This window comes from Siniperca chuatsi, linkage group LG20, assembly GCF_020085105.1.
Source record: "Siniperca chuatsi isolate FFG_IHB_CAS linkage group LG20, ASM2008510v1, whole genome shotgun sequence".
Lineage (NCBI taxonomy): Eukaryota > Metazoa > Chordata > Actinopteri > Centrarchiformes > Sinipercidae > Siniperca > Siniperca chuatsi.
The window spans coordinates 25,416,560-25,444,514 of record NC_058061.1 but is presented as its reverse complement, the minus strand read 5'-3'; the positions used below and the strand labels follow the sequence as shown (position 1 = coordinate 25,444,514).

The 27,955-nt window shown below is 40.4% G+C and overlaps 2 protein-coding genes across 8 annotated transcripts in view; both read left to right on the top strand.

The window, feature by feature from the left end:
- lrrc45 (leucine rich repeat containing 45) overlaps nt 1–3,763 on the top strand; it is a 45,385-nt gene extending 41,622 nt beyond the window's left edge. For all 5 annotated transcript variants that reach the window (XM_044178345.1, XM_044178347.1, XM_044178348.1 and 2 more), the window contains exons 17-18: nt 354–501; nt 940–3,763. In XM_044178345.1, the coding sequence (XP_044034280.1) occupies nt 354–501; nt 940–1,136 (345 nt within the window). In that variant the 3' untranslated portion in view covers nt 1,137–3,763. The remainder of the gene's footprint in view (nt 1–353; nt 502–939) is intronic.
- A 1,639-nt stretch (nt 3,764–5,402) lies between these two features.
- Nucleotides 5,403–27,368, top strand: rac3b (Rac family small GTPase 3b). 3 transcript variants are annotated; one of them, XR_006375936.1, is made up of 7 exons: nt 5,442–5,732; nt 8,792–8,863; nt 10,296–10,413; nt 11,734–11,796; nt 12,413–12,572; nt 24,204–24,422; nt 24,531–27,368. XR_006375936.1 is itself a non-coding variant. In XM_044178341.1 (6 exons), exons 1-6 carry the CDS (start codon nt 5,698–5,700, stop codon nt 24,332–24,334), a joined length of 579 nt encoding a protein of 192 aa, XP_044034276.1. In that variant the 5' UTR covers nt 5,508–5,697; the 3' UTR covers nt 24,335–27,368. The 3 variants fall into 3 exon arrangements, 2 of the variants coding, with proteins under 2 accessions (XP_044034277.1, XP_044034276.1); XM_044178341.1 differs by having other exon boundaries at nt 5,508–5,732; nt 24,204–27,368; XM_044178342.1 differs by lacking the exon at nt 11,734–11,796 and having other exon boundaries at nt 5,403–5,732; nt 24,204–27,368.
- The last annotated feature ends 587 nt before the right edge of the window (nt 27,369–27,955 follow it).

Sequence of the window (27,955 nt, the reverse complement as noted above, 5' to 3'; positions counted from 1 at the left end):
TTTTTAGTTGTTCATCTTTTGCACTGATGATTTAACCAGGAGTACTTCATGTCCATCCAAGACTTGAAGAGAGAGAACTGTCAGTCACCTAACATTGTCAATGAGAAAATGAATGGGACTTTTATTTGCAGACTTTTATGCTGGACACCCAAAATAACTCCTTCCACTTTGCAACTCTATGATAGACTGCCAACTGTCTAAGGTGTACCACATCTCTTGTCTAATGCATGATGGGATAAACCCCAACTGATACTCTCCTGTACAGTGGTCTCTCCCACCTGACAAGCCTCCAGAAGTGATAAATGAACAGTGTTTGTTTGTTGTCATCAAAATGCTGTGGTGTCTTGTTGCAGGAGCTGTCGGGTAAGGACCAGGAGAAGGTGGCTGAGGTGAGCCGGGTGAGGGTAGAGCTGCAGGAGCAGATTGGACATTTACAGGCAGAGAGGACGGCACAGGGAGGACTCAAAGAGAAGATCAGTGCTCTGGAGAGAGAGATTAAAGGTGCACCCTCACTGTTTCTTTCTTTTCTTATCACTTTATACAAATCTTTTTTCCCCCTTTTGCAGTAAGTAAGTTTCAACAAGTCAATTAGTTTCTTATTGTGTCTGTGTTTGTGTCATGTATTTCAGTGCAAATACATTTTTCTTAAGAAATGTATTGATACCAGTAGCATGAGGTGCTAGATATAGACCAACACATTTTACATGTGTAACTACCTACCTACAAAGTAGAATTACCCAGGTCAACCAGTAATTTGAACACCCAATTGTTTTTCACTTTTTTAAGAAAAAAGATACTCAACTAATTTGTGCAGAATGTAATATTTTGTCCTGTAACCAGGTCTGACATTGTAGATTTCAAATGTATCATGTTTGAAATCTGAAATATTTTCTATGCTGCTGTCTTTCATACCTTTCTGCCTGGCTTGCTGTCCTGTAGTACTGAGCAGTAACCACAGAGAGGCGCTCCTCGACAAAGAGAGTGAGATGTCTTCCATACTGGAGAAGCTGCGGCTGAAAGAGGCAGAGATCCTGAGGATGAGGGAGGATGAGGCCCACAGAGCCAGCTACCTGCAGAGCGCCATCCTCACCTACGTTCAGGGCTCCCCTCTGGGACACAGCAGTTCCAAGAAATGACCCAGAGACCTCATCCCCTCAGCCGTAACCTCTGAGCCCTCACTGGGTTCCTGCACAGGTCAGGACAGTCTGAAGGATTTTAAAAAATCATGATTGTCTGGACTTGAAAAGTTTAGAAAAGACAGGAAAACCACAGAGAGGCGCTCCAGGAGTGTAACAGTAATAAAGTAAGAAGTACTCATCTTAACAAGTAATTTAATCTGGTTTCATATCATTTTGCCCCAGTAAGGATGGCAGTGTTGGTTGGTAGGTCAGCCCATATTGAAAATTTAAAGGAAAATTCTAATCATTTCTATCTGTTATGATAACATTTTATTCACTAAAGTAATAGCTGAGATCTGGGAACACGATGACATCTCTATAAAGACCGACAGGTCAAGAATCACGAGCAGTCATATGATCAGAGAGGTTGGAAACAAGAGAAAAGTTTATCTAGATTATCTAAACCACTTTATCTGGAGATAAAAGTAAAAGTGAGCACATCTGAAATGCCTGAAATCCCTCACTGTCAAAGCTTAAACAGGAATTAGCTCTGTAAACAATGGACAGTTTGGGTTATAATTTTACTGTTCACTTAGTTTTCTCTTCCAAATAAGTTTGGCTAACCTACCTCCAGACCTCTCTATCACCACCCCAATCTTTGATTTGTTCAGTGATTCAAGTAGCTCAGGTGTTGTGCTTATTGACAGATGTTTCAGGTTCCAGGTCCCTACTCACAGCTGTTTTGTGAATAGGGTCCTGGAAATATCAACAAGCATGGATGAGATGAACACAGCTGTACACGCTGTTGCACATCCACTTCCGGAAATAACAACTCTAAAGCAACATATTTCTTTGATTGTTGTGAAAAAACATAGCAACCACTACCACAGCTTCTGTGTCGACTGAAAATGACATCCGCTAGACAGATATGTCACTTGTTACTGATTGGTTAGGGCAAACCAAAACAAAATACCAAGTTGTCATAAATTATCCTTAGAAGGCTAGATTAAATTTACTGAAGTTTGCAATTTTCTTCGCTGATCTGTCAGTCTGTCCATCCATCGATCCGGTCCTTAGCTTATCAAGACTAAGAGTCTACAGCCATGCTAGTGGCTGTGCTTTGAGCCAAATGCTAACATCACCATGCTGACATGCTCACAATGACAATTATAACATGCTGATGTTAAGCGATATAATGCTTATATATACAGTATGTAGCCTCTCAGTGGCTTTAAGTTTAGGCTTAGTCGCTATAAGGGGGACATGAATGTGTGTTCACTCAAAACCACACCTCATGGTGGTACTAGAGGAAAAGTCAGAGGATCACCAAAGTCATTAGGATACATAATCTAGGAACCATGAATGTCTGATTTCATGGCAATCCGTCTAATAGTTATTGAGATATTTTAGTCTGGACCAAAGTTGTAGACCGACCAACAGACAGACATTGCCATCCCTAGAGGCATGCCGATAACATGGCTAAAACCTACTGGCCCGACATCCATGACAATTGTTGTGGATATTCGTGGTCCCCAGAAGACGAATATTGCATTTTTAGATCTTTAGATAAATTTAGCACACTAATGAGGGGATGAACGACTCTATAACCTTTAATCTAGCCTCAGGGCAAAATACACGTTTTTACCCCCACTACTAGTGAAGTTCTATGAAAATCTCAGTGAGTTGTTTATTGAGTCCAACTCCTTCATTTTGTGGGGTGTAATGAACACGTCAGCCTGTAGGGCTTTACCCTTTTTTTCTCTTTTTTTAACAAAATCATCATTTATCAGTTTTTTCGCTGTCCAGCCCCATTCTGTTGTACTCATTCTTGTTCTCCTGTATGCCTATCTGTATATTGTATCTGTCAAACCAGATGACCACCCCTCTCCAGTGCAGATGCAGAGAGCAGTAAACTGATTAACAAAATGTTATCTGTTGTTTTTACAAATTATATTTTATGAAGAAAGTCCAAATTAAACTCTGGATGCAGTCTTTTGCTGTTTTATATCTTGACATTTTTTCAGATGGATATTTGTCATTTTATTTTTTCATGTGTGCTTTTACCATTTTGCTTACATTTTGATTACATGGGTTTTTATAGCAGTTAAATGTGATTTCTAAAATAAATGTCTTGTGATTTTTGTGTGGATGATTTAGTGATTGATCTGGATTAGTCTATCATTCTATTTATATGATAACATACAGTATTCAGAGTGTGGTGTGTTGCTGGGGTTGGGATGTATGAGGTCACTAGACTTGAAATTACAACCTAAGATCCTTAAGTGTCAAGATAATTCACATCCATTTGAAGCCGAAACCTTTGTCTATACTTCACTGTAGTTCCTGCACTTTATTAGGTGATGATAGAGGTTTATCAAGACTAAATGAGGCTGCAAGTATTTTGAGATTGAAGCTATTGGTAGCTGATATTTTGAATACTGATATTTAGTAACTCGAATTTTGATTAACTTTATGCTTAAAAGCATTCCATTGATTTATGGGTTTTCCCCTGTAATGAAAGTCTTGTTACTATGGATGAACCACCATCATGTTTCTCATGTCATTATTAATCGTGTATTGGTCTAGTACTGCACCTATATAAAATGAGAACATTAATAAATAGCCATCAAAATGCTTGTTAACCATATGTTTCTCCAACACTCCCATTAGGTAATTTGAATGTTATTTGTAAGGGAAAGTTTCTAAATACTGACGACTGCAATGTTCCGGATGTGAACGTTTTTCTTTCCAAGATAGCCAATTAAGTCCCCTCAATGCATTTAATGGTTCATGCTTTGCATACCAAATATGATACTTGTACTTACGGAGCTGTCTCAGAGGGCACAAAATAAAACAAATGAGGCACCAGGGGCGTTGAAGATGGAAACTAAAACAGTCAAATAAAAAGAAACAAAATTAATAGAGGAATACGGTTTGATAAAGAGCCCATAATTTAATAAAGGAAATAAAAGTGTGGCAGAGAAAATTAATCAAAGGCACAGGAAAATGAGAGACTTTGATTTAGATTTGAAAGTGGCATAAGTTGGCGCACTTTAAAGATTAGCAAGAGGTTTGTTGTATGTGTGCCGCATGTGGTGAGTAGAGTACTGAAAATCTTCACTCAAGTAAAAGTAAAATTACTCCCATAAAAAATGACTCAAGTAAAAGTATAAAAGTACTTGGTCAATAAGCTACTCAAAGTACAAGTTACTTTGTGTTGTAATATGTTTAGTGTGTGCGGGCCAGAGATCTTCAAGTCATTTCATGCAAGTCCAAGTCAAGTTTCAAGTCTTTGGTCAAGAGTCAAGTCTCAAGTCTCTTTTTGGGAATAATAAGTCTTATCAGGTGCATCAGGTTATTAATAGCCACTGTGCAACGTGGTTATTTAGGGAATGCTCTTTGCTTTGCATGGTAATTATCTCTAATTTAGCTATTTCTGTTTAATAGTTATATAACTTAGCCTATTTGTATTATCTACTTGGAGGTATCGATAAGATCGCTTTAAAATGTTATACTTGCTAGCTGCCTACTACTGTTGCCTGTATCTGCTGTCATCTTGATATGGACATGTAGCCAATCAAACCACTTGCTTTGATGTGAAGGGTGCTGGGTGTTTGCCTTCTCCAATAGCACAGGCACCTGACATAATATGATTATCCCTAAAGCATCTCTGAACATAATCTTTACAACGTAAAGAACTGTGGCAATAACATGGGAGCAGCCTATTGTTGATTGAAGCAGGGTAAGCATATATATATATATATATATATATATATATATATAAATGCATACATATGTACATATACATAAAAATAAAAAACTTTGTCCTTCACCCTCCGCGGGTGGTCTCAAACTTCGAGGTCCTTCTACCAGAGGCCTGGGAGCTTGAGGATTCTGAGCAGTATCTTTGCTGTTCCTAGTACTGCACTCTTCTGGACCGAGATGTCTGGTGTTCTTCCAGGGATCTGCTGTAGCCACTCCTCCAGTTTGGGGGTCACTGCCCCGACATGTTTATACAGTGTGTTCTGCACCATTAATGGACAGTCAAAGTTTTTCTGCCGGCTTGTGAAAGGGCGATGCAGGCTAACTTAAATACAATTTTAGAATGCAGCTTTTTCCAGAGTTCTGACTTTTTGACCGTAATCCTCCTGTATACTGTAGCCTGTATCACAGAAACACAAGCTCCGTTTATCGTCATGGGGAGTTCTAGGCTACTTAGTTGGCTCTGTTATTTATTATTATTAGCAGCATCACTTATATTTTATACCCAACTGAAATCCAGTGCAAAGCTTTACGAATATGTCTAATGTCAGGAGAAGCCTAGTAGCAGTAATGTCCTAAAATAATGTAAGCGAAGACGGAAGTATATGAAGTGAATCCTGTCCTCTGCGAGGCTTCCTCTATTCCGCTCTCTGTCCCTTTAAACACACTCGGCACTTTACGGAGTCGCTCGGCACTGTTCACCATCGACCTCTTTCACTGCGGCTCCATCGCCGAGCGGACTGGCCCGCTGCTCTCATCCGTTGGATCTACTAAACCACCAGCGCCGGTTCCCTGAAAGCCTCCAACTGCTGTACAAATGCAAGCTATCAAATGTGTGGTGGTCGGCGACGGGTAAGAGCATGTTTACAGAAACACCAGGCCAGCACGTTTTCCCTGTGTGAGTCTGTGGAGCGTCCACGGACGGATGGATGATGGGAGGATGCTATGCAGGAAAAGGGGCTGGGGCTCACCAGTTTGTCGCTCGCCCTGTTTTTTTGTGGTCGGCTCCCTGACGCTCGATAGATTCACTCAGTTATCTGCTTCGTGAGTGAATTCGGTTTGATCACATCGTGGCCTCCGGGATATTGTGACGGTAGGAGTGGAGCGCCTCGGGATGCTATGCGGGAACACCTACACGCCTCGTAGGCCACTGGAGGCAGGCTGAAGTGCTGATGCACGCTAAGGAATTTGTGGCCCTGTCAGTGGCAAGCAGGCCCCGCTGCCCTAATTCTGCTCACACTGTGCCTTTCTTCTTCTGCATCCAGATCCCACTCAGCGTCATGTGGAAAGAAATGTCTAGCAGGAGTTTCTTCATTTCTGTTTTAAAATCTTAATATCGTTGCTAGGCGTGGATTAAGGCCAAGAAAAATTAGCTCTGACATTAATGGCAATTCTTAGAAAAATGAAGAATAAGACTAATATTAAAGTCATATGTTTAATGATTAAAGTCAGAATTCTGAAGCTAAAATTTTAGAATGCTGCATTTTCCAGAATGTTGACTCTTGATTTTTTGATTCTAGGATTAATTTTAGAACTCTAAAAAAGTTTGTGACCTTAATCTTCCTCTAGACTATAGTTGAATAGATTAATACTGTATATCACAAAAGATTTAGATATGATGTAGGAAATTCTGAAATGACGTCACGTGAAGGGGCATTCCTCCGATTTTAAACATCAAGCTCAGTTTTCTCGTTGTGGGGAGTACTACTCAGCTGGCAAAAAAAGAACCCTGATGATGTCATCAGGGTTATTTCAGCATGGACTTGGAACTACGAATTTATAACAGAAAGCCTGCATTACAAACTGGGGGTGTGGAGTTTGAAAGACGTGGGTGTTTCCCAGGCAGGGCAGGTCTAACAGTGTGCTTAGACTAGAATCAGAATCAGAAATACTTTATTGATCCTCAAGGGGAAAGTCTTTTGTTACAGCTGCTCACTATCACGTCAGTGCACACAGGAATAGAAGTACTAAGCAAATCAAAATATAATACGCTATAATACAGGTCAGATAAATTAAGTACAAAGTGGATATAGGTATAGAAGCTAAATAAGTGTGTAGCAAGTCTTTGCTTTGCGGTATTCGCACAAACTTGCGTTTTTGTTGTGAGTTTTTTCCACCGCAAAAGCCACTGCGCAGATTGTACAGACATCATGTAGCTAGCTAGCAACATACATATTGTGTGTGTGTGGAGTGTGCCTGTTCTGTGTTTGGTGAAGGTGTGTTCAGAAGGAGAACAGCCTATTTTCCCCTGATCTTATCTGCACCATTGGACCTCTGGACTGTTTGTGAAGTTTGTGTTTATTAGCCCCAAACAGCCAAAGGTCTTTTTTAAAGCAGACATTTTGACATGTGACGGTAGGAGAAGCAGAAATAAATGATCAAATTAATAATGGCTGAATTCCATTTAGCTGCTTCTCTTTCAGGGTCTTGGTATTGTTCATGCTGGTCATGGTTTACTGAGCTATTGGTAATGTTATTAGTAAAACCTGTGCTTTTCCTACTATGACAAGTCAAAATATCTGCTGTTAAAAAGGCTTACAGTATGTGCCAGCTACACAGACATTAGCTGCAGCTAGTGAGCAAAGTACGCACTGTAGGTGGAGACCATCTGTGTGTGTGTGTGTGTGTAACAGCTCAGCCTCTCAGAAACTCCACTTCTTTCTGTTATTTTCCTCCAGTCTCTCTCCTTTTCCTCTTGTCTCCATACATTTATGTATTGGATTCATAAAGCTTTGGGATATGTGAGAATTTTTCGCTTAAGTTGAAACACTTTCAACTCACATCATATACATTTCTTTGCTTCAATTTGCGCCACCCAGAGCAAATTTGCATCCACTTGTGTCTTTAAATTGATTTAATATGCAATAGAGTTGTGAATGGGAAGAGTATTTCATGCGTCCAGGGTGCTGGAAGTAAAAGTCACGCTCATTTCTTTAATAGACAGTGTTAGGTGATACTGGTTGAATCATCAGTACAAAAGATGAATAACTGTGTTATAAAATATCTGGTTCTTTGCCAAAGCCAAAGATACAAGCCTGTGGACATAAAAACGTAAGTGGAGAAGTTAACCACAATCAACTTCAAATTACAGAGCTGAAAATTCTTTTTCGTACACTTTTTAGAAAACAGACAATACAGTCTGCAGTTTAAATGAATTAAATTTTGGATTCAGGGTCAATTTTGGATGAACTCTGCAACTATGGTGCAGTGTTTTGGTCCCACCTGCAACGGAAAAGTGTTTTAAATTTTGTTACAGCTTCGATTTGCGCTTCACTACAGTACCTATGCGGCTCATGGGTATTGTATGAAGTAGAGTCAACTGCTGTGACAAAACATGATTTCTCAAAAACAACAACCTACAGCACTGTTACTTTATCTGACTGCTGTGGTTCTTTGTTGAGGAGATCATTAAAAAAATAATTGAAACAGAAATTTACAGTGAGGCAGAGGCTCCTCCCACTTCGTAAATCTATTGCACCATCTATAAAATGAACTTTGCTTTCAGTCTGAACAGACTTTGCACACAAAATTGCTCATTACTTCATGCATGAGCACACAGCCAATACCCATCCACGCCACCACCAATCTGTGTGGCATACTGTGGCTTGTGTCAGTACAGTACAGTACAGTACAGGGGGGTATGCGAGCAGCCTGTCAATGTGAGTGAGTGAGTGTGTTTGTGTGTGTGTGTGTGTGTGAAGAGGGCTACTGTGTCCCTTAGGCAACATGAATGTAGGCCAGTGTCTGTGTGTGCAGTAAAAGGGAGTAGCAGCCTGCCTTTACATTCACACTTACAGTCATGCATACACACTCATACATACAATATATACAGAATTAGTTTTTGTACATATGAGTGTGGAACTGTACTATAAATTTATACTCATGTGTCCTCTGTTGTCCCTCTTCCTCAGGGCTGTGGGTAAGACCTGTCTGCTGATTAGCTACACCACCAATGCCTTCCCTGGTGAATACATCCCCACTGTGTGAGTAAACCCCACACTGCACATGCGCTCACTGTTATTTGATGTAAGCAGTGGTTTCATGTTATAGGACCATACCATAATTTAGGGTTGAGTGCTATGACAATATACTGTGAGACAATATAAATTGTCAGCTGTGAGTGAGGTTTTGCCATCGCGTTTATACCATGGTAGCTCTCAATTTAATATCTCTGGATTAAACCCTAGTAGGCAATATATTGCAAATCAATGAACAGGTCTTATTTATGGTAATATTGTTTTCTTTATAAGATTTTTGTATCAGTGCTTTGGTTTGTCAAGTATTTAATTTGCTGGACAAAAACAGACCTTCCTGTCTGGTTATTTTAGCTATAAACATTGAGCTATAAAGTTGATTTTTTTTGATTGACAAAACAAAAAATGTTTTTGACTTAAGGCTGACTTACTGGCTTTTTCCAGAAATTTCAACAGTATTTTACAGTAGTAGAAAAGGTTTCAGTCGTAGTCATCTGGACACTGTTTTCAGAATCAAGACGTTTCGGCTCCCATCAGGAAGTCATTCTCAATTGTGAGCCGAAACGTCTTGATTCTGAAAACAGTGTCCAGATGACTACGACTGAAACCTTTTCTATGATAGAACACTCCTGGACGAATGAGGGACTACACCGTCGTATTTTACAGTCATCAACTAAGTTGTCAAACAAATGGCTCAGTTGTCATCATGTGACCTAAGTATGAACCACGTCATAACACGTATAATATATATGACCACCTTTTACCACGTTTGACATTTTGGGAAATATGCTTATTTGCTATCTTGCCGAGAGTTGAAGAGAAGATCGCTATCACTCTCACGTCTTTCCAGTAAATATGAAACAGCTAGCCTGGCTCTGTCCAAAGTTCAAAAGTACACCTACCAACACCTCTAAAGCTCACTAACTAACATGCTAGTGAGTCTTTCAACCTAAGTATAAAACGAAGTATACAACTTGTGGTTTTAGTGTGGGTTATGTGCCGGACCATTTCTTGGCTGGAACTTCCTGAAGTCTCCACTGGTTGCCTGGCAACATCATGGTGACAGGACTCCAAGAAGTTGCTGTGGAGCAAGAAATGTAGCAGCGTATATACTCTGACACATAACCCCACGTAAAACCACAACATGTTTTTATACTTCAGGTTGTACAGATTAAACAAAGGAGATGTGACATGATAATTAGTGAGCTTTAGAGGTGTTGGTAGGTTTATTTTTCTAACTGTGGACAGAGCCAGGCTAGCTGTCTCCCCCGTCAATGTGATTTTAAATGAGGTTTTCTTACTTTTGGAACAGGACCCAGAAGTTCTGGTTTTACTGGGTATTCAATTCCCTAAACAAATAATTTGGAAATGCAACAAAATCAACTAGGTGTATGCACCTGTTAACTGCATTTTACTCAGTGTAGTATCCGCCTTCCTGCAGCTTTGACAACTACTCTGCCAATGTGATGGTGGATGGAAAACCAGTGAATCTGGGCCTTTGGGATACAGCAGGACAGGAGGACTACGATAGGCTCAGACCACTGTCTTACCCACAGACGGTATTCAAACCCTTCCCCCCAACCACACACACACACACACACACACACACACACTCATGCACTCACACATAAATACTCAGCTCTATCTGAAGCATCTAAAGCGATACTATACAACATTTCAAGAGTAAAACACAAGGTTAAACTCTGCTCTGTTCTCTGTGGGTTCAAACTTTTGATTTTGAGCATGTTGCACCAGCTGTTTGTAAATTCAAGCTTAGCCTAGTTGCAACGTAAGTTTTACGATTGTAAAGCGAAGTGGAGATTTACATGCCACTAAATAATGATGTGTTGAACAAAACAAACCAGTTCTTGATAGGTTGTTACTAAATGTTTACACCTACTAACTGACTGTGGAATAGTTGGCAACTAGCTGAATCTCTGACTAAACTAACTTGCAAATGTATATCCTGTATAGATTGAAGAGTAAAAGACATAAAATGGAATATGGTGGACATATACATAATGATGTAAACTCTTTATAGTTTAAGAGTCATATTATGCATGCTCCACTCTCAAATGATGACGAGAGTCAACAATAATCTAGTTTAAGAAAATCTAGATATGCCTAGAAGTTAAAGAAACTTGGAAAGATTTAGTTGATCTAAATATCATTAAATTGCATTTCACAAAAATAAAACAATATACCTCAAATTACAAAACATTACTCCTATAATGTTAGACCAAATAAGGCTGGTTAGGTTGCATAATCAGATATTTCATTAATGTGGTGATATTACAAAATAAAGTTTATATGTTTTTATACTAACAAGAAAAGTTCCTTGTTAAACGGAATAATTTGGCATGTAGTTACAACGAGAAAAACATGTCATTATAATATGGAAATATCTTGTTATAATGTGAAAAGGATTTCGGCAAGACAAGAAATTATTTCATTTTAACACAAAATTGAGCAGATTTCCTTGTAATAGTGGCAGCAATATTCCGCCATATATAAGAAGGTTTGGGGTTTTTTTATGCTCTTTGTGGGGAATTACTTATCATTAGTGACTACTTCTGCTTACTTACTAGAAATGTCTCATATCTGGTATCATGATTATCACAAATATACTTTCATCTTTAATAAACAGTAGATTTTAAATTAAAACAACTAATCAATTAGTCACTGTCAGTTGACTAAACATTTCTTTAAGAGCAATAGTCCAATAAAGAAGTGTTAGTGTCTAGAAAAAATAGACTTTAACTGTCAACTGAAAATTAAGAATCATTTTTGTGGCTCCATGTACACACATACACAAACTCAAACACACACCCACACACAAAACTTGCTCTCAACTAGCCATCTCTCTGGTTCTCTCCCAGGATGTGTTCTTGATATGCTTCTCCCTGGTCAGTCCGGCCTCCTTTGAGAACGTCCGAGCTAAGGTCAGTACGCTGACTGAACGCCTGCCCCTTACTTTGTCCCCCCTCCACGCCGAGTCTGACCACAAGGAGGCACATCTATGGCTCTACCTGGCTATCACACTGCTGCCCCACCCGTTCAGACCTCGGCTTAGAACAGTCTGGATTTAAACTGATTCCCCTAGGGTTGTAGTACAGAGACATGTTGTGAGGCGAGGTCTGAACGAGTCCAAACCGTCTGCAGAGGGAGCGTGACAGCCGGCTGTGGTTTGGTCTGCTGAGCATCATGAGATGCTTGCATATGAAATCACACTTTCCTGAAGGTCCAACCTCCCTCTGTAGAAACTGTATGCTTCTGGTCTGACAGGATTTTCTCATCATGTCATGTGATTGGAGGTTGCTTTGCCTGAGGATGTTTTGTGTTCATACAACTATGCTTCCATTTAGACTGATCTAATAAAAACAACTTTTTCTAGTTCCACAACTCACAGAGTCTGTTGAATGTCATCGTGGAAAGGTGCTCATCGCTCTGCCTCTGTATCCAGCTAACTGTTCTCTTTCTCTTCTCTCACTGACTTTGTCCTTTGTATATGCATATGTACACATGCGTGTGTGTGTGTTTGTGTGTGTGGTGCCCCAGTGGTACCCTGAGGTGAGACACCACTGCCCCAACACACCCATCATCCTGGTGGGCACCAAGCTGGATCTGCGAGATGACAAGGACACCATTGAGAGGCTGCGAGATAAGAAGCTTTCCCCCATCACCTACCCGCAGGGCCTGGCTATGGCAAGAGAGATTGGTGAGGCTGTGTGTGCCACGTGCACAACTGGATGTTTTGTATGAAGATTAATTCATACATTACCTTTTATTTTGCTACAAATGATGAGTGATGTATTCAAGCCAATAAGTGAGATCAAATATAGGGAGCAAGTTATTGTCACAAATCAGGTCAAACAGGGTGAATCAGGAGCCCTCATACAGAAATGTGCTGCATTCACATCTCAGCCAATGGAGGCATAGGCAAGAATTTCACATTTGACATTACATTTTTTACTGCAGTTATTTCTTATTGAGGTATGAATGATGGGCTAAAGATGCCTCAAATTAAACACAATAAATAGCTAAACTTTTTTTTAAATGAAGTGCCTTAATTACAGAGCTGGAATCAGACGTGGTTAGCCTAGCTTAGCTTAAAGACTGGAAGCAGGGAGAAACAGCTAACCTGGCTCTGTCCAAAGTTAAAAAGTACACCTACCAACACCTTCAAAGCTCACTAATTATCATGTTGTATCTTGTTGGTTTAATCTGTGCACAAACATAAATGTAAAAACCACAGTTTAGTGGGAGTTCTGTGCTGGACCTTGTCGGATCACAGAAGTCCAGGCTGAGGCCTAGGAATGAGACTGGCTTCCTTTTTCCAACATTTTTCCAATTAACTCAGATGAACAAAAACTGGAGACACAAAAAATAAATCACTGGAGAAGATCAGAGTTCAATGCAATAGAGTTTATTCTTTCACAAGTGATATACCTGAGTCAGCGCCGGTGCTAGACTGGTTAACAAGCTCTGCACATTGTTTTTTATAGCCTAAAAAATCTCTCCTTCTCTGGTGGATTATCCACCTACTTCTCTAAGAATAATCCAACTTTTACAAGAAACAATGGTGTCACGCTTGTGGAAAGTTCCGAAAATCTTCCATGATCTCATCTTAGCAGAGGAGCCAGGAGAGAGCTTGATTTCTCCTGTCTCAGCCGGTTCAGACCAGTTTTCTCACACTGTAACTGGGCTCTGGAAGGAACCGAAAACTTTCTATGATCTCAATCGAACGGACATCGAACATGAAGAAACTCTATCTCTTCTATCTGTGGGAGTTTCGGCTATATCTTTTTAACTTTAATGCCTTCACACCTTGTATATTATTAATATATTTCATTTCTTCACACTTTGTATGTCCTAATACATCCCAACAAAATTGATGTTAATCACTATACCAAGTGTGCAGGCTGGTTATATGATAAATCCGTAACACGTAGTTTGTTTTATGAAATCATCCACAACATTCCCCCTTTGGGACTTGCCAGTCCCACCCTCCATTATCCTTTCGGGTCATTGCCAAGGCTGCAACAGGCTGTCCCATGATCACAACACCACCAGGACAATGTGTTGCATAAATAGGTTCAAACATCTATATTCTCTTTGGCAACACGGATCCTGTATTTAAAGTCATAAGCATAAAACCAAACTAAACACTTATAATAACAAGGCACATATTGTGAGTTTAATCATGAAGTATACAGTGGGCTGTTTTTTTTCTAATCTTAGTTGAGCAAACTAAGGTTTTGAACATGTCACTACTAATGGGGCTAGTCCCAAATCACATACCATAAATGCTTTTAAATGTAAGGTGAATTCACAAGAACATCCTGTGTAGTCTCCAGTTTATTTGATTGCATTGTGTTCAATGTCCAGTGTGTCCAGTACTGTCCAGCATATCCGGTATATCCAATGTGAGATATCTTATGCACCTGCGATTGTGAATATTAATTATTACGAGATATGGTATCGTTCACTACTCACTGTGGCTGCGGAATGGTCCTGCGCAGCCGTCAATAGGTGCCAAAGATGCCAAGACAGGAGCGCAGGCATCAAGCAGCGCTTTGTCTTGCTTCAGTTGGTCTACCTTAACTTGGAGCTGACGGTAGTGTCTCTGTCTCCTAATTTTCCATTGCCTGTTATTGTGTCACTTCATCTCCCTGATCCTGGCTTGGCACAACTCTCTGACTTTTTCTTCGGGTAGACTAAACATCCTGAGTCAAAACACCTGCAGTGCACTTGTCTCGATGCTCCTGGCCGTGGAGTCATCCGTCCTTCATCAGGTGGTCCTGGAGTTGTTTGTCCGATCGTATCCCTGGCCTTCTGCCATGATTATCTATCATGATAACACAAAAAGTTAGTGGTTTATCTTACATAGGCAGCCTTTAACATAATCCATACAATATGAATGTTGACAGCTACCTGTGTGAATCAAAAGCCTGTCTGTATACAGGTTGTAATTATACAGTACTTACATCTGTTAGAAATCTGTTCGATATCTTTCCTCCCACGCTTTCCTAGTGTGCTGAATAGCAGGTTCTGTCCTACTTTAGAGTAATGACTTCTATCTTAGCTTTGGTATACAGTGGCATGCAGTATGCATGTTCTGGCTGCACTAAATCATAGATATAGCTGAGTGACACAGTGCTACATTCTAAAGCCACTCCTTCAGGCAAACTTTTGTTCACCACTTGCTGCAATTAATCCCCCACATACAAATGTTGGTGGTAATAATGGATATCCCTCTGATTGTACTGAATGACCATAAATCTGCAAAATTGTTTTAGAGTTATGCACCCTCAGTAGGACCGTATGGTAAAAGGTCCAGAGTGGGTTGGAGTGCTTTGTTGTATCTTTTTGTCATTTTCATTTTACTTCTTTTTTGTGATTTTCTGCTGTGTTAGTTCTGTCATTTCAGTGGTTTATACATCGATATACCAATTTTGAGTGCTCATAGTCTCATATATGCTTTCATCCGACTGGTCACGTTCAGTTTGTTGTCCCCCGCCCATTGGTGCCATTGCCACGTCAACTTCTATTTCATTATGAATTTGAAGAGGAAACTGTCCGGTCACCAATTTAGTTGTTCTCCTGACCATAACTTGGATCATTGGCACCATGACAATCAACAACAATGTTCCATTTACCATTCCTACCAGCTGTAGGATCCTTTTGAAGTTCAAGTTATTAAGCCAATTTCACATTGCCGGTATTTTGGTGTTCCAATTAGAATTCACCACATGCTCATCCCTCAGTTTCTTAAATTTCTCAATGGCTTTTGTGAGGTTCCCTTCTTCCCCCGTGTGCATTGTGACGACACTCATCTCCTATGTAGCTGCACACTCTTTGGTCCTCCACCACTAATATGTCTATAACAAACCTATTTTGTAGGACCACCAAGGAGGTTGAGTGCTCCAACTGCTGATATGGTTCAGTTTATAAACCTTTGTTGATTACACCATAGGTGATTTATCCACCTGCTGTTGCGTGACTAATGCCCCTACCAGTTCGGTTCCGTGCGCTATACAATACGGGAATATCACCTTCTCTGCTATTTTAACTACCGGAGGTATCCATGACTCTAGTTCGTCTGTCAGGATTCTTGGGCAAACCTGCCCATTGTCACTCCATCCCTTGTAACCTCCAGTCATTTTCACTACACAATACATAAAACAGGCACTGCTGTCGCTATTGCATGTGTCTGCATCAAAGCCCGGAATGGGCATCATCTGAGGGATTGTTTTAGAGTTATAACATGTTACACAAGGTTGTGTGCTTACTTGCTGAGCTGAATAGTGCATCCATTGATAGAACATGTTGTTTTCCCAACTTGATGTTTTCAGTTTGTTAATTGTCACATGAAGCCCTTCTAGCAGACTTCTACGTGTATACGGTTTATGGTACGGTCTCACCAATTTAGTGGCTACTTTTATGGTCATAATTTGGCCGAATACATTGGTCTTTTGAGCAGTTTACTGTTACACTCCTTCATATGAGCCTCTAATATATGGCTCTGGCATTGGTCTCCCTGTGCACATATCATGCAGTGTTAAGTGTGTTAGTCTGTTAGCCTGTGATCTCATTGACATTAGTGTCAGAGGTAAAGCCTCAATCCAATTTAGCTTACGTTACTCTCTGCCATTATATTGGCTACTTTTGCTTTCAGGGTACCATTAGCTCATTCAAGTGGTCCCTGTGATTGAGGATGATACACACACACAAACTTTTGCTAAATCCCTAGCATCTTTAAGGCTATTCTAAAGGCTTCTGCTACAAAGTGTGATCCATTGTCTGAGCTGATGGTGTCTGGCATGCCGAATCGTGGAAATTTTTTTCTACACAAGAACTGGTCTCGACCTATCTCCTAAATTTATCAATCACAACCAGAATGTATCTCATCTTCCCTATTAGCTGGAGTGTAAATGGACTGTACTTATTAACGCCTTTTTAGTCTTTCTGACTACTCAAAGCGCTTTAACTACATTTACACACTGATGGCAGGTGCCAACTGCTCATCAGTTGAAAGAAACTAATTATTCACACACACTCACAATCAGCAATTTGGGGTTCAGTGTCTTGCCCAAGGACACTTCGACATGTAGGCTGGGGGAAGCTGGGATCGAAAGCTTTGATTTCTGTAAGCTGTACAGAACATGGTTGAGCAACTTTGGTTGTCTGAATTTCTGTATAGGTGTTATCTTCATTTACTTGCACAATGGCATAACCTGCATGATTGCCTGTAGCATCTCTAAAGGAGGAGCCGTCTACAAACAGCGTGATATCTGCCGTGATTGGCTGATTATGCATGTCCTCATGTGCTCACATAAAATTATTTGTTTCCTGAACACAGTCATGTAGAGCTCCATCCACAGGCAGCACCATCTGGGTTGCCAGATTCACTTTGCTACAACATTGGATAGTAAGTTCAGGTGCTGAAAGGATAAACTTGTAACCTGTCTTTCTAACTTGGGTCAGAACAAATCGAGGGCTTGTGAGCAAGGCATGTAATTGATGGGACGTATACAAGATTACTGGGTGTCCCATAGTTAATGAAGAGGCTTTTTGAAAAGCAAAAACTGCTGTTGCTAATCCCTGATTGCAAGGTGGCAGACCTGACTCAATGTTGTCTAACTTAGTAGTTGTTTACTTGCTGGTGTGTCTTGCATCAGTACTGCACTAGCGTAGCCTGAGCGTTCTGCAACATATAGGTGAAATGGCTTGGTACAGTCTGGGTTACCAAGTGCTGGAGCAGTTCGCAGTCTCCTTTCAGTGCCTCAAAGACTCCTTCCGCCTCCTCTGTCCACTGCAATTGAGCTGAGTTGTTTGTCTGCCCTGCTGCTTGTATCAGGGCTTGGAACGACACTGTCAAAGTGTCCTTGGGCAAGAGACTGAACCCCAAATTGCTCCCGAAGGCTGTGTGTGAATGATTAGCCATCTGTGTGATCTGCCATCGGTGTATGGGGTGAATGTGATACATATGTATGTATGTGTATATATGATATGTAGTTGAAGTGCTTTGAGTAGTCAGAAAGGCGTGATATAAGTACAGTCCATTTACAGAATGTCATGTTCTGACGTTACTGGCATCTGTGTGGGTGCTCTTGTGTTAACTTTAATGATATTCTACTGTTTGTCGGAGGTTTGTGTGTGAATGTACACACACACAAATGTTGGTTGGCTTCCATTCATGTACTTTCACCACTGGGTACCACTAGTAATGTGGTAACATTACTAGTGGTACCCAGTTGTGGACTTGGAACCATTCCTGTAGCTCAGTGTGTTACAGCTGCAGCTGCTCCTTTGTACACATCTTGGCTGATCATGTAATACAATCTTCTATTCACCAGCTCCTCCCAGCATGCACAGCATGCATCATAGTTTTTGTGCTCCTGCTGTTCGTCATACAAGTGTGCAGTGAAGTGGTAGTTGGGGCTTGACGGCTTCCTCCACCTGGGTTTGCACCCATGGCTTCCATGTTTGCCATTCCTGGAGCATTCTTGATTTTGGTATCAATTGAAGCCAGTGTACTGAAGGTTGGTTATTGGTTTCCTGTTGTGTCTGTACTGACATCATTCATGAAAGTCTGAGTAGAGGCCATCTTATGTTCACATAATATTGGCAGAAATACCTGCTGAAAGCGACAGAAGGAGAGGGGAGAGAGAAAGCACAAAGCTACGGGATAGAGAAGATGTCGAGTTAGTAACATGCATTAATGGGATAAAAGTGTATACAGATAGAAAGGGAAAGAGGAGCTCAGTGCATCATGGGAAGTCTCCCGGCAGTCTAGGCCTATAGCAGCATAACTAAGGGATGGTTCAGGGCTCACCCAAGCCAGCCCTAACTATAAGCTTTATCAAAGAGGAAAGTCTAAAGCCTACTCTTAAATGTGGTGTCTCCCAAACCCAAACTTGGACCTGATTCCACAGGAGAGGAGCTTGATAACTGAAGGCTCTGGCTCTAATTCTACTTTTGGAGACTCTAGGAACCACAAATAAGCCTGCATTCTGGGAGCACAGTGTTCTAGTCAGGTAACAAGGTATTATTAGCTCTTTAAGATATGACCATTAAGAGCTTTGTTGGTGAGGAGAAGGATTTTAAATTCTATTCTAGATTTTACAGGGAGCCAGTGCAGAGAAGCTAATATTGGAGAGATATGATTTCCTAGTTCTTTTCAGTACACATGCCACAGCATTCTGGATCAACTGGAGACTCTTAAGGGACTTATTCGGGCAACCTGATAATAAGGAATTGCAATAGTCCAGCCTAGAAGTAGCAAATGCATGCAATAGTTTTTCAGCATCATTTTGAGACAGGATGGGCCTGATTTTTGCAATGTTGCGTAGGTGAAAGAAGGCAGTCCTTGAAGTTTGTTTCATGTGGGAGTTAAAGGATAAATCCTGATCAAAGATAACTCAGAGGTTCCTTATGGTGGTGCTGGAGGCCAGGGCAATGCCATCTAGAGTAACTATATCGTTAGATAATGTGTCTCGGAGGTGTTTGGGGCCAAGACCAATAACTTCAGTTAGAGTTTAACATCAGAAAATTGCAGGTCATCCAAGTTTTTATGTCCTTAAGGCATGCTTGAAGTTTAGCTAAATAGTTAGTTTCGTCTTGCTTGATTGATAGATATAATTGGGTATCATGTGCATAACAATGAAAGTTTAGGAAGTGTTTCCTAATAAAAAAAATATATATATAATACACTATAATACAGGTCAGAAAATAAATTAAGTACCAAGTGGGTATAAAATAAAATAAGTGTGAAGTACAAAGTGGGTTTACCGGTTGATGATAATAAGATGGTATAAAGTAATATAAAGTAAGTGCATGAACTGCCAAGTTAAGTGTAGCTTGTTTATAATGAGACGATTTTTATTAAATATTAAATAATGATATTAAATAATGGTCTGATAAGGAAGGATTCTGTGGAAAGACTATTAAATGTTCAATTTCAATGCCATATAGCAGAACAAGGTCGATGGTGTGGTTAAAACAGTGAGTGGGTTTATGTACAGTCTGACAAAAGCCAATCGAATCTAATAATGAGATAAACACAGTACTAGGGTTTTATTTTCAACGTCCACATGAATATTGAAATCACCTACAATAATTACTTAATCTGTTTTAAGGACTAAACTTGATAAAAACTCAGAATAAAATTTCAGAATAAGGACCAGGAGCGCGGTACACTATAACAAATTGAATTGGTTGTCGTGTTTTCCAGGTTGGGTGTGAAAGACTAAGAACAAGGCTTTTGAATGAGTTATAATTTAGTTTAGGTTTAGGGTTGATTAATAGGCTTGAGTGTAAGATGGCTGCAACTCCACCTCCTCGGCCAGTGCCTCGAGGAATGTGAGTATTAATATGACTGGGCGGAGTGGATTCATTTAGGCTAACATATTCTTTAAGACCCAGCCAGGTTTCAGTAAGACAAAATAAGTCAATATGATACTCTGATATTAAATCGTTCACTAGAACAGCTTTAGAATACAATTAAATACAATTTAATTCTCCTATTTTGTTGTGCTATTTCAGCATTTCTATGTATAACTCCTCTTCTGTTAAGTTTTGATTTTATTAATATAAGTGGTCAGGGGGCAGACACCTAGTGTTCCCCTCATCCATCAATATTTATCATCTCACAAAAATATGTACAGTTCGGTTAAACATAGTTTTAAGATCTTAATGCATGCACCTGCAATTTATTATTTTACGCAGCTAACTCACTTTATTCAGCATTCACACACATTTAGACATTAGACATCTATTTACACTTTTTCTGGCCAGGGGCACTTCCTCAAAGGCTACTCTGCAGCGCATGCAAAAACCTTGTCACTACCCCAGCGACGTGTGCAACTTCTTATCTTGTCACTCTCTTGACCATTCAGACTCTTCCTTAACTGGAGCATTCCAGCCCACACCTGTAACACTACAGAGATGGAAGATGGTATCCACAATCGCTTTTGTCGGCTTTTAATCACGTTCAGTTATAATTAATCCCCCAATATTTATGACAAACTCACGAATCACAATTGACAATTACACAAGCTTTAACTCGATATACCTCTCCTTTTTTCCTTCAACACGCACTCTTTGTTTCTCCCCTGTGTACACACCCACACCACCTCATATCTTTGTAGGTCACAGGTGCCTCCACTCACTTCAGCTCTACACTACTGACAGCTCTACACTAAAGCTCGCCAAATTATCACTCCAGCAAACACAAGACAACCAATATCAGCACAAAAGAAAAAAGGTCCTGCTTACCTCTGATTTATTGTGGCCACTGGTCTGATATGCAGGCGATCCTCCCAGGCTAGAGTCGTCAGGTTTTTTATCTCTCCTGCGCTGGCTTTACTAATTAATGTTCGATCAAATAAGTCCAGGCTGAGGCCTAGGAATGAGACTGGCTTCCTTTTTCCAACCCTTTCCCAATTAACTCAGATGAACAAAAACTGGAGACACAAAAAATAAATCACTGGAGAAGATCAGAGTTCAATGCAATAGAGTTTATTCTTTCACAAGTGATATACCTGAGTCAGCGCCGGTGCTAGACTGGTTAACAAGCTCTGCACATTGTTTTTTATAGCCTAAAAAATCTCTCCTTCTCTGGTGGATTATCCACCTACTTCTCTAAGAATAATCCAACTTTTACAAGAAACAATGGTGTCACGCTTGTGGAAAGTTCCGAAAATCTTCCATGATCTCATCTTAGCAGAGGAGCCAGGAGAGAGCTTGATTTCTCCTGTCTCAGCCGGTTCAGACCAGTTTTCTCACACTGTAACTGGGCTCTGGAAGGAACCGAAAACTTTCTATGATCTCAATCGAACGGACATCGAAACTCTATCTCTTCTATCTGTGGGAGTTTCGGCTGTGTTTTTTAACTTTAATATCTTCACACCTTATATATTCTTAATATATTTCATTTCTTCATACTGTTATGTCCTAATACATGTAATTTCTTCAGTGCTGTTAACACATAGTTTGTTTAATGAAATCTCCTACGACAGCCTGTTTCTGGAAAAGTCTGAGTGTGACTGTGCGCAGCTTCCTGAAGTCTTCACAGTGAGGTTGTCGGGTTTGTGCCTGTTCAAAACCCGTGCTCACCAAGTGGACCTGGTAACCAGCACTGTAGCCAGAGACACTGCACAGAACTACTGAGGGGATGAATAAACTGTTGTTCATCAAGGAATACTTCTAGCACATAACAACAAGATATAGTGTGTTGTATAGTGTGTGTGTGTGTTTCCCCTTGCTTCCAGTCTTTATGCAAAGTTAACCACGTCCTGACTGCAGCTCTGTACTTAATATACAGACTTCAGAGTGATATCCATTTTCTCATCTCACTCTGGGAAAGAAAGCAAAAATGTTGAACTATTCCTTTCAGCAAGTGATTCAAGTCGAACTTTGCTTACAACAAAACAAAAAAGTAAAATCATTAACCTAAACCCTTCATGACAGTTTCTTTGTTCAAACCCTCATATATTTTACATATTGCATTACTGTTGACCCTTTTCCTAAGCATAACACAGCATACTGCTAACCTTCCAGACTTGAAGACAGGGTGAAAAGCCTGCTGAAATAGTCTTCTGGAGGCATCACAGTGTCTCCCTGACCTCTCTCCAAAAAACTCTGTGTCTTTTACGTGTCTTTGTAAGTTCAATGGATAAAATCCTACTCAAGAGGATAAAAGCGCACATTTTCATACAGTCTCTCCCAGAATGCATTCATGTTGTTGCACTACTTAGCACACCTCTGCAAACCTGGCCAATTGCTGATTGAAGTAATAATAATAATAATAATAATAACTTTATTTATATAGCACCTTTTAAAAACAAAGTTACAAAGTGCTTTACAATAAAAGTGAGTCTTAATAAGAGATTTAAAAGAGGTCACTGATGGAGAAGTGCAGAGAAGGTCATAGGGAGTTGCATTGTGTCTTCGTAGATTTAGAGAAAGCGTATGACAGGGTGCCGAGAGAGGAGCTGTGGTATTGTATGAGGAAGTCTGGAGTGGCAGAGAAGTATGTTAGAGTGGTGCAGGACATGTATGAGAGCTGTAAGACCGTGGTGAGGTGTGCTGTAGGTGTGACAGAGGAGTTCAAGGTGGAGGTGGGTCTGCATCAAGGATCGGCTCTGAGCCCCTTCTTGTTTGCTCTGGTGATGGACAGGCTGACAGATGAAGTTAGACAAGAATCTCCATGGACTATGATGTTTGCGGATTTGTAGTGAGAGCAGGGAGCAGGTGGAGGAAAATCTAGAGAGATGGAGGTCTGCTCTGGAAAACAGAGGAATGAAGCTTAGCCGCAGTAAGACAGAATACATGTGTGTCAATGAGAGGGACACAGATGGAACGGTGAGGTTACAGGGAGCAGAGGTGATGAAGGTGCAGGACTTTAAGTACTTAGGGTCAACGGTTCAGAGCAATGGAGAATGTGGAAAAGAGGTGAAGAGACGAGTGCAAGCAGGTTGGAACGGGTGGAGAAAAGGGTCAGGTGTGTTGTGTGATAAAAGAATATCAGCAAGAATGAAAGGAAAGGTGTTCAAGACAGTGGTGAGACCAGCGATGTTGTACAGCTTAGAGACAGTGGCACTGAAAAAAAGACAAGAGGCAGAGCTGGAGGTAGCAGAGCTTAAGATGTTGAGGTTCTCTTTGGGAGTGACGAGGACGGACAGGATCAGGAACGAGGACATCAGAGGGACAGCTCATGTTAGATGTTTTGAGATAAAGTCAGAGAGGTCAGATTGAGGTGGTTTGGACATGTTCAGAGGAGAGACTGTGAATATATTGGTAGAAGGATGCTGAGGTTGGAGCTGCCAGGCAGGAGGTCTAGAGGAAGATGTAGTGAGAGAGGACATGAAGTTAATTGGTGTGAGTCAAGAGGATGCAGAGGACAAGGTTAGATGGAGGCACATGATTCGCTGTGGCGACGCCTGAAAGGGAACAGCCGAAAGGAAAAGAAGAAGACTCTCAAAGGTGGACAAACAGCCAGGCGAGACTGCAGGACAACTAAGATTAGTTCTGTGTATTATTGCAAGGCCACCCCCTCGGCCTATCAGTCTTGGCTGGTGGAATAATAAATATTCTGGTGGGATGACTCAATGAGAGGGGCACATTCATCAGGATTAATCCAAGACTCTGTGATGATAAAAAAAAAAAAATATTGTTGGTCATGATAAAATCCTGGCAGATGCTGTTAAATGATCCAATTTCATTTGAAGCATACTGAGGCCCTAAGGTTGATAACATATCTTTGTTTTTTTTGTTTGAGCACTTGAGCACTAGAAGCAGTGTCACTGAGAAATGTTTTTCCCATCATGCCCGCTTCTTTTCTCAGGGGCTGTGAAGTACCTGGAGTGCTCTGCGCTGACCCAGCGAGGCCTGAAGACAGTATTCGACGAGGCCATCCGAGCCGTGCTCTGCCCTCCGCCCGTGAAGAAGAGGGGAAAGAGGTGCACCATGTTCTGAGGAGGAAACACTGTTAAAACACTGCATCACCATGAACAACAACCACTACTTCTCTGGATGAGGGGATGAGAGAGAAAAACTAGCAAGAGTGAGTGTGCACTGCTGAGATTGCTTTCTTTATATTGATGTTTTTTCAAAGCGATATTGGTAAAAAGACCAATATTTAATCAGATTTTTTTTTACCATTACTGAATAGGTTCATAGGTTCTCTGTGAAAGACATCTGACTGTCCACCTACTATGTACTCGTAGAACAACATCAAGTTGCCATGAGGGCTGACAAAGATTTCTATTACTTGTGTTCATACTGCAGCATCTCTTCTTTCTCAGCCATGCTTGCTTGAATTAATGCAGTGTTGACTAGATAGAAAGTAAACTGTGAATACACCTTCAGGTCTGAAGTTACCCTCAGCTCCTGATCTAAGATCAGCATGCTATTGGCATGCACACAGAAATCTGTTGGAACTGACAGGAAAAACAAAATACTGCATTCACGAAATTTCACAAATAGAGCATGATGTCTTAAATGGAAATAATGAGTTTTTTCTACAACAAATGAGAGTGCTATGTTAAAGGGAAATTCCAGTTTATTATAGCCTGGTTCTTATTTTTAGTCCTCATTCCAATCAGTAATAACATTGTACTCACCAAGGAAATTGCTACAATTTAAGAACGCAAAGTCATTGCTTTAAAGCAAGTCCACCATTTGTACTTAATCTTGAAGCCCTGTCGTGTAGAGGGGCTCTATGTCAAACTGTAGTTTAAGACCTTCATTAGGTCAGTTTTATGCTAATATGTTGCATATTGCCAAATCACTGTATTTAATCAAATTACCACACAGAAACTCTGGGGCCAGGTAGTGTTCTAGCTTAGAAAAGCTGTAACATTGGACAAAGTCAAAGGAACTGGGGTTAATGGGGGCCCAGCAGCTCATTTTTGCCCTTAACCTAAGAGATTAAGTTGACTTTAGTAAGTACAATCTTTAGTGAGTACAATCTTATTGATACTGATAGGAATGATGGGGAAAACCTATGAACATATTCCTCTAAAAGGATTATATGGAAGTGACCTAGCATAACTTTGAAATAGCAGTCTAAAGTAAGAAAGGTGACTTTTAACTCCAGTGACTCAGAACTCATCACATGTTTTCTTCAGTTTTGGCTTTTCTCATTTAGCCTCAATCTTAAAATTACCTTATGTTTGAGTGTGAAGGCTCATTCTTGAACTTGTGAATAGTAGTTTGACAAAAAAATTCTCACCACTTATTCGGTCCACCTACTTGGTTTTACCAGAGCTCTCAGCCACACCTTGCTGCCTGATCAGCAGAAGAGTTTGCTCAGTCGAAGACTATGAGATGTGGCTTTACAAGAATTCATCTTCAAGTTCAACTTGCAAATAGTAGTTTGACAAAATAGTCTTAACTTAAATAGTCTTAACTTAACATTTGACAAAATGATCTTAAGAGCAAGAGATGCGGTTAAAAGCTCGCAAAAGCTTGCACTTACTAGCTTTTTTGCGAGCTTTTAACCGCATCTCTTGCTCTTAAGATCATTTTGTCAAATTACTTGAAGTTGTTTTACTTACCGAAATGAAAATGGTAACCAGTCTTTGCTATCCTTTTATGGTGAAAAAATGATCTGTTCCTTGACAACGGTTGTGTTCTTACTGTACTTTCAACAAACATCTGATCTTAGTCAAGTGTCTCTGGGTAACTTCATCTAACTGTGAACATGTGACAGAAAAGCATGCCAAACACGGGGGGCTGTACAACCTTGCTGCCTGAGTTCTGCCTCTGGGGGTGGAGGAGCTTGCATGGGTCTTAAAATATTCTGTCTTAATTTATCCCATTGTTTAGATCTTGTCTCTGTTCCTGTGTGTGTGTGTGTGTGTGTGTATTTCATGTTTTTATATCCCAGTGGGGACTTTAACCTGAATGCACACTAACCCATGGGGACTTGTGTCACCGTGGGGACAATCGAGGTCCCCATGGGTAGAGATGGCTTTTTGAGGGTTAAGAATTGGTTTTAGGGTTCAGGTTACAATTAGGTTAAGGTTAGGGTAAGAGTTAAGGTTAGGCATTTAGTTGTGATGGTAAAGGTTAGGACAAGGGTAAGTTGCTAGGGAAAGCATTATGTCAATGACTGTCCCCCACAGGGATAGTGAAACAAACGTGTGTGTGTGTGTGTGTGTGTGCGTGTGTGTCACAGGCATGTATATGAACGCTGGTGTTTGTGTGTGTGGACGATATGTGTCTGTATCAGTGAGACAGCTTTGTTTGACAGTTTGGGGTAGTGCATAAAAGACAGTATTGTTTTAAGCCAAGTTTTTTAGTGTCCAGTTTTTGGTACTATTTCATATTGTATTGTAGTAATACACAAGACTTTTCAACAATCTGTGGGACATACAGAAAGAAAAAAATGGATATTAATGACATTTAGTGATATACAGACTAATCCTTAGAAAAGGAATGCGTTATGAATATCTATCTACATGTACCTGAATATTTAGCTCTTGAAACTTAAACAATTCAAACTAAAGGGATTATACTGTAGTCGCTCATGTTGAAGTTAGAAGTGTTGCTAACAGTGTACAATAAAGGGGCCAATCTTTGTGGAGTTTGTCATTGTGGCAAATGGTGCAGGTTGCACCTTTATGAAATGCATTTCTGTATGGTTGCAGGCCTGCAGTGTGTCTGTCTCCCTCGCGCGGTGAGACGCAGCACTGCAGTCCACTCTGTCACGCTGTCTTTGGTTGGCATAGTTGTGTGGTCCTGCCTAGCTAAGGTGTCGAAATGTAGCTGAGAAACACAGCAAAAAATTCAAATCTATTATTGCATGGAAGTTCTCTGGTTATTTGACCCACTGTAATTCTTAAGAGAGGTTGTATGATGAAATGCATTGGCCATGTACGTATGTAATGTAAAATGACTTGTATACTTGTTCCAACTCTTTGTCTTATTTTTTATTACTTCACATGTCTGTTTGGTGAAATATTTCAATTTTTTGTATACTAAATACAAATGTATATGTAAGGTACTCTGCGTTCTGTCATGATTTGTTCTTCACTCAGCCTCTTCTTTCTCTTTATTCCACAACAACCACTAGTTACACTAATACTAATACATAATGATCCTTAAGGTCATCTTGACCTTCAGTCAAAGATAAAGTGCACGGCCTTGGGACATAGTCATAGCTAACATTAGCTAGGTTGTGGGTTAGCAAACTGTCCCTACAGTTGCTGCTGCGAAGCTAACAGCCAGAGAAGACAAGACAGTTTCCCAGAGCCAGCACAGCAGCTCCAGACAGTGATACTCACAATTCTCCTGCTACTATAGCTAACATCACAACAACAGCACAGCTTGGCAAATTAGGAAGTAAGCTGAATGTCCGTGGCCAAGTCATTTAACGTTACCTGACACACAAATCATGGCTGGAATAGTGTTGTGTGGCTCAGTCCACTTTGTTTGTTTCCCATTTACAGACCCAGCACACACACTGAATGGACAGCTAGCAGACCCTGTGAAGATATTTACTGAATTTAAGAAAAAGATGTGTATTGGATTAGAATCGCATACCCCATCTTTAAGGAAATTGCAACAGAATTTACAATATCAATTAATTTA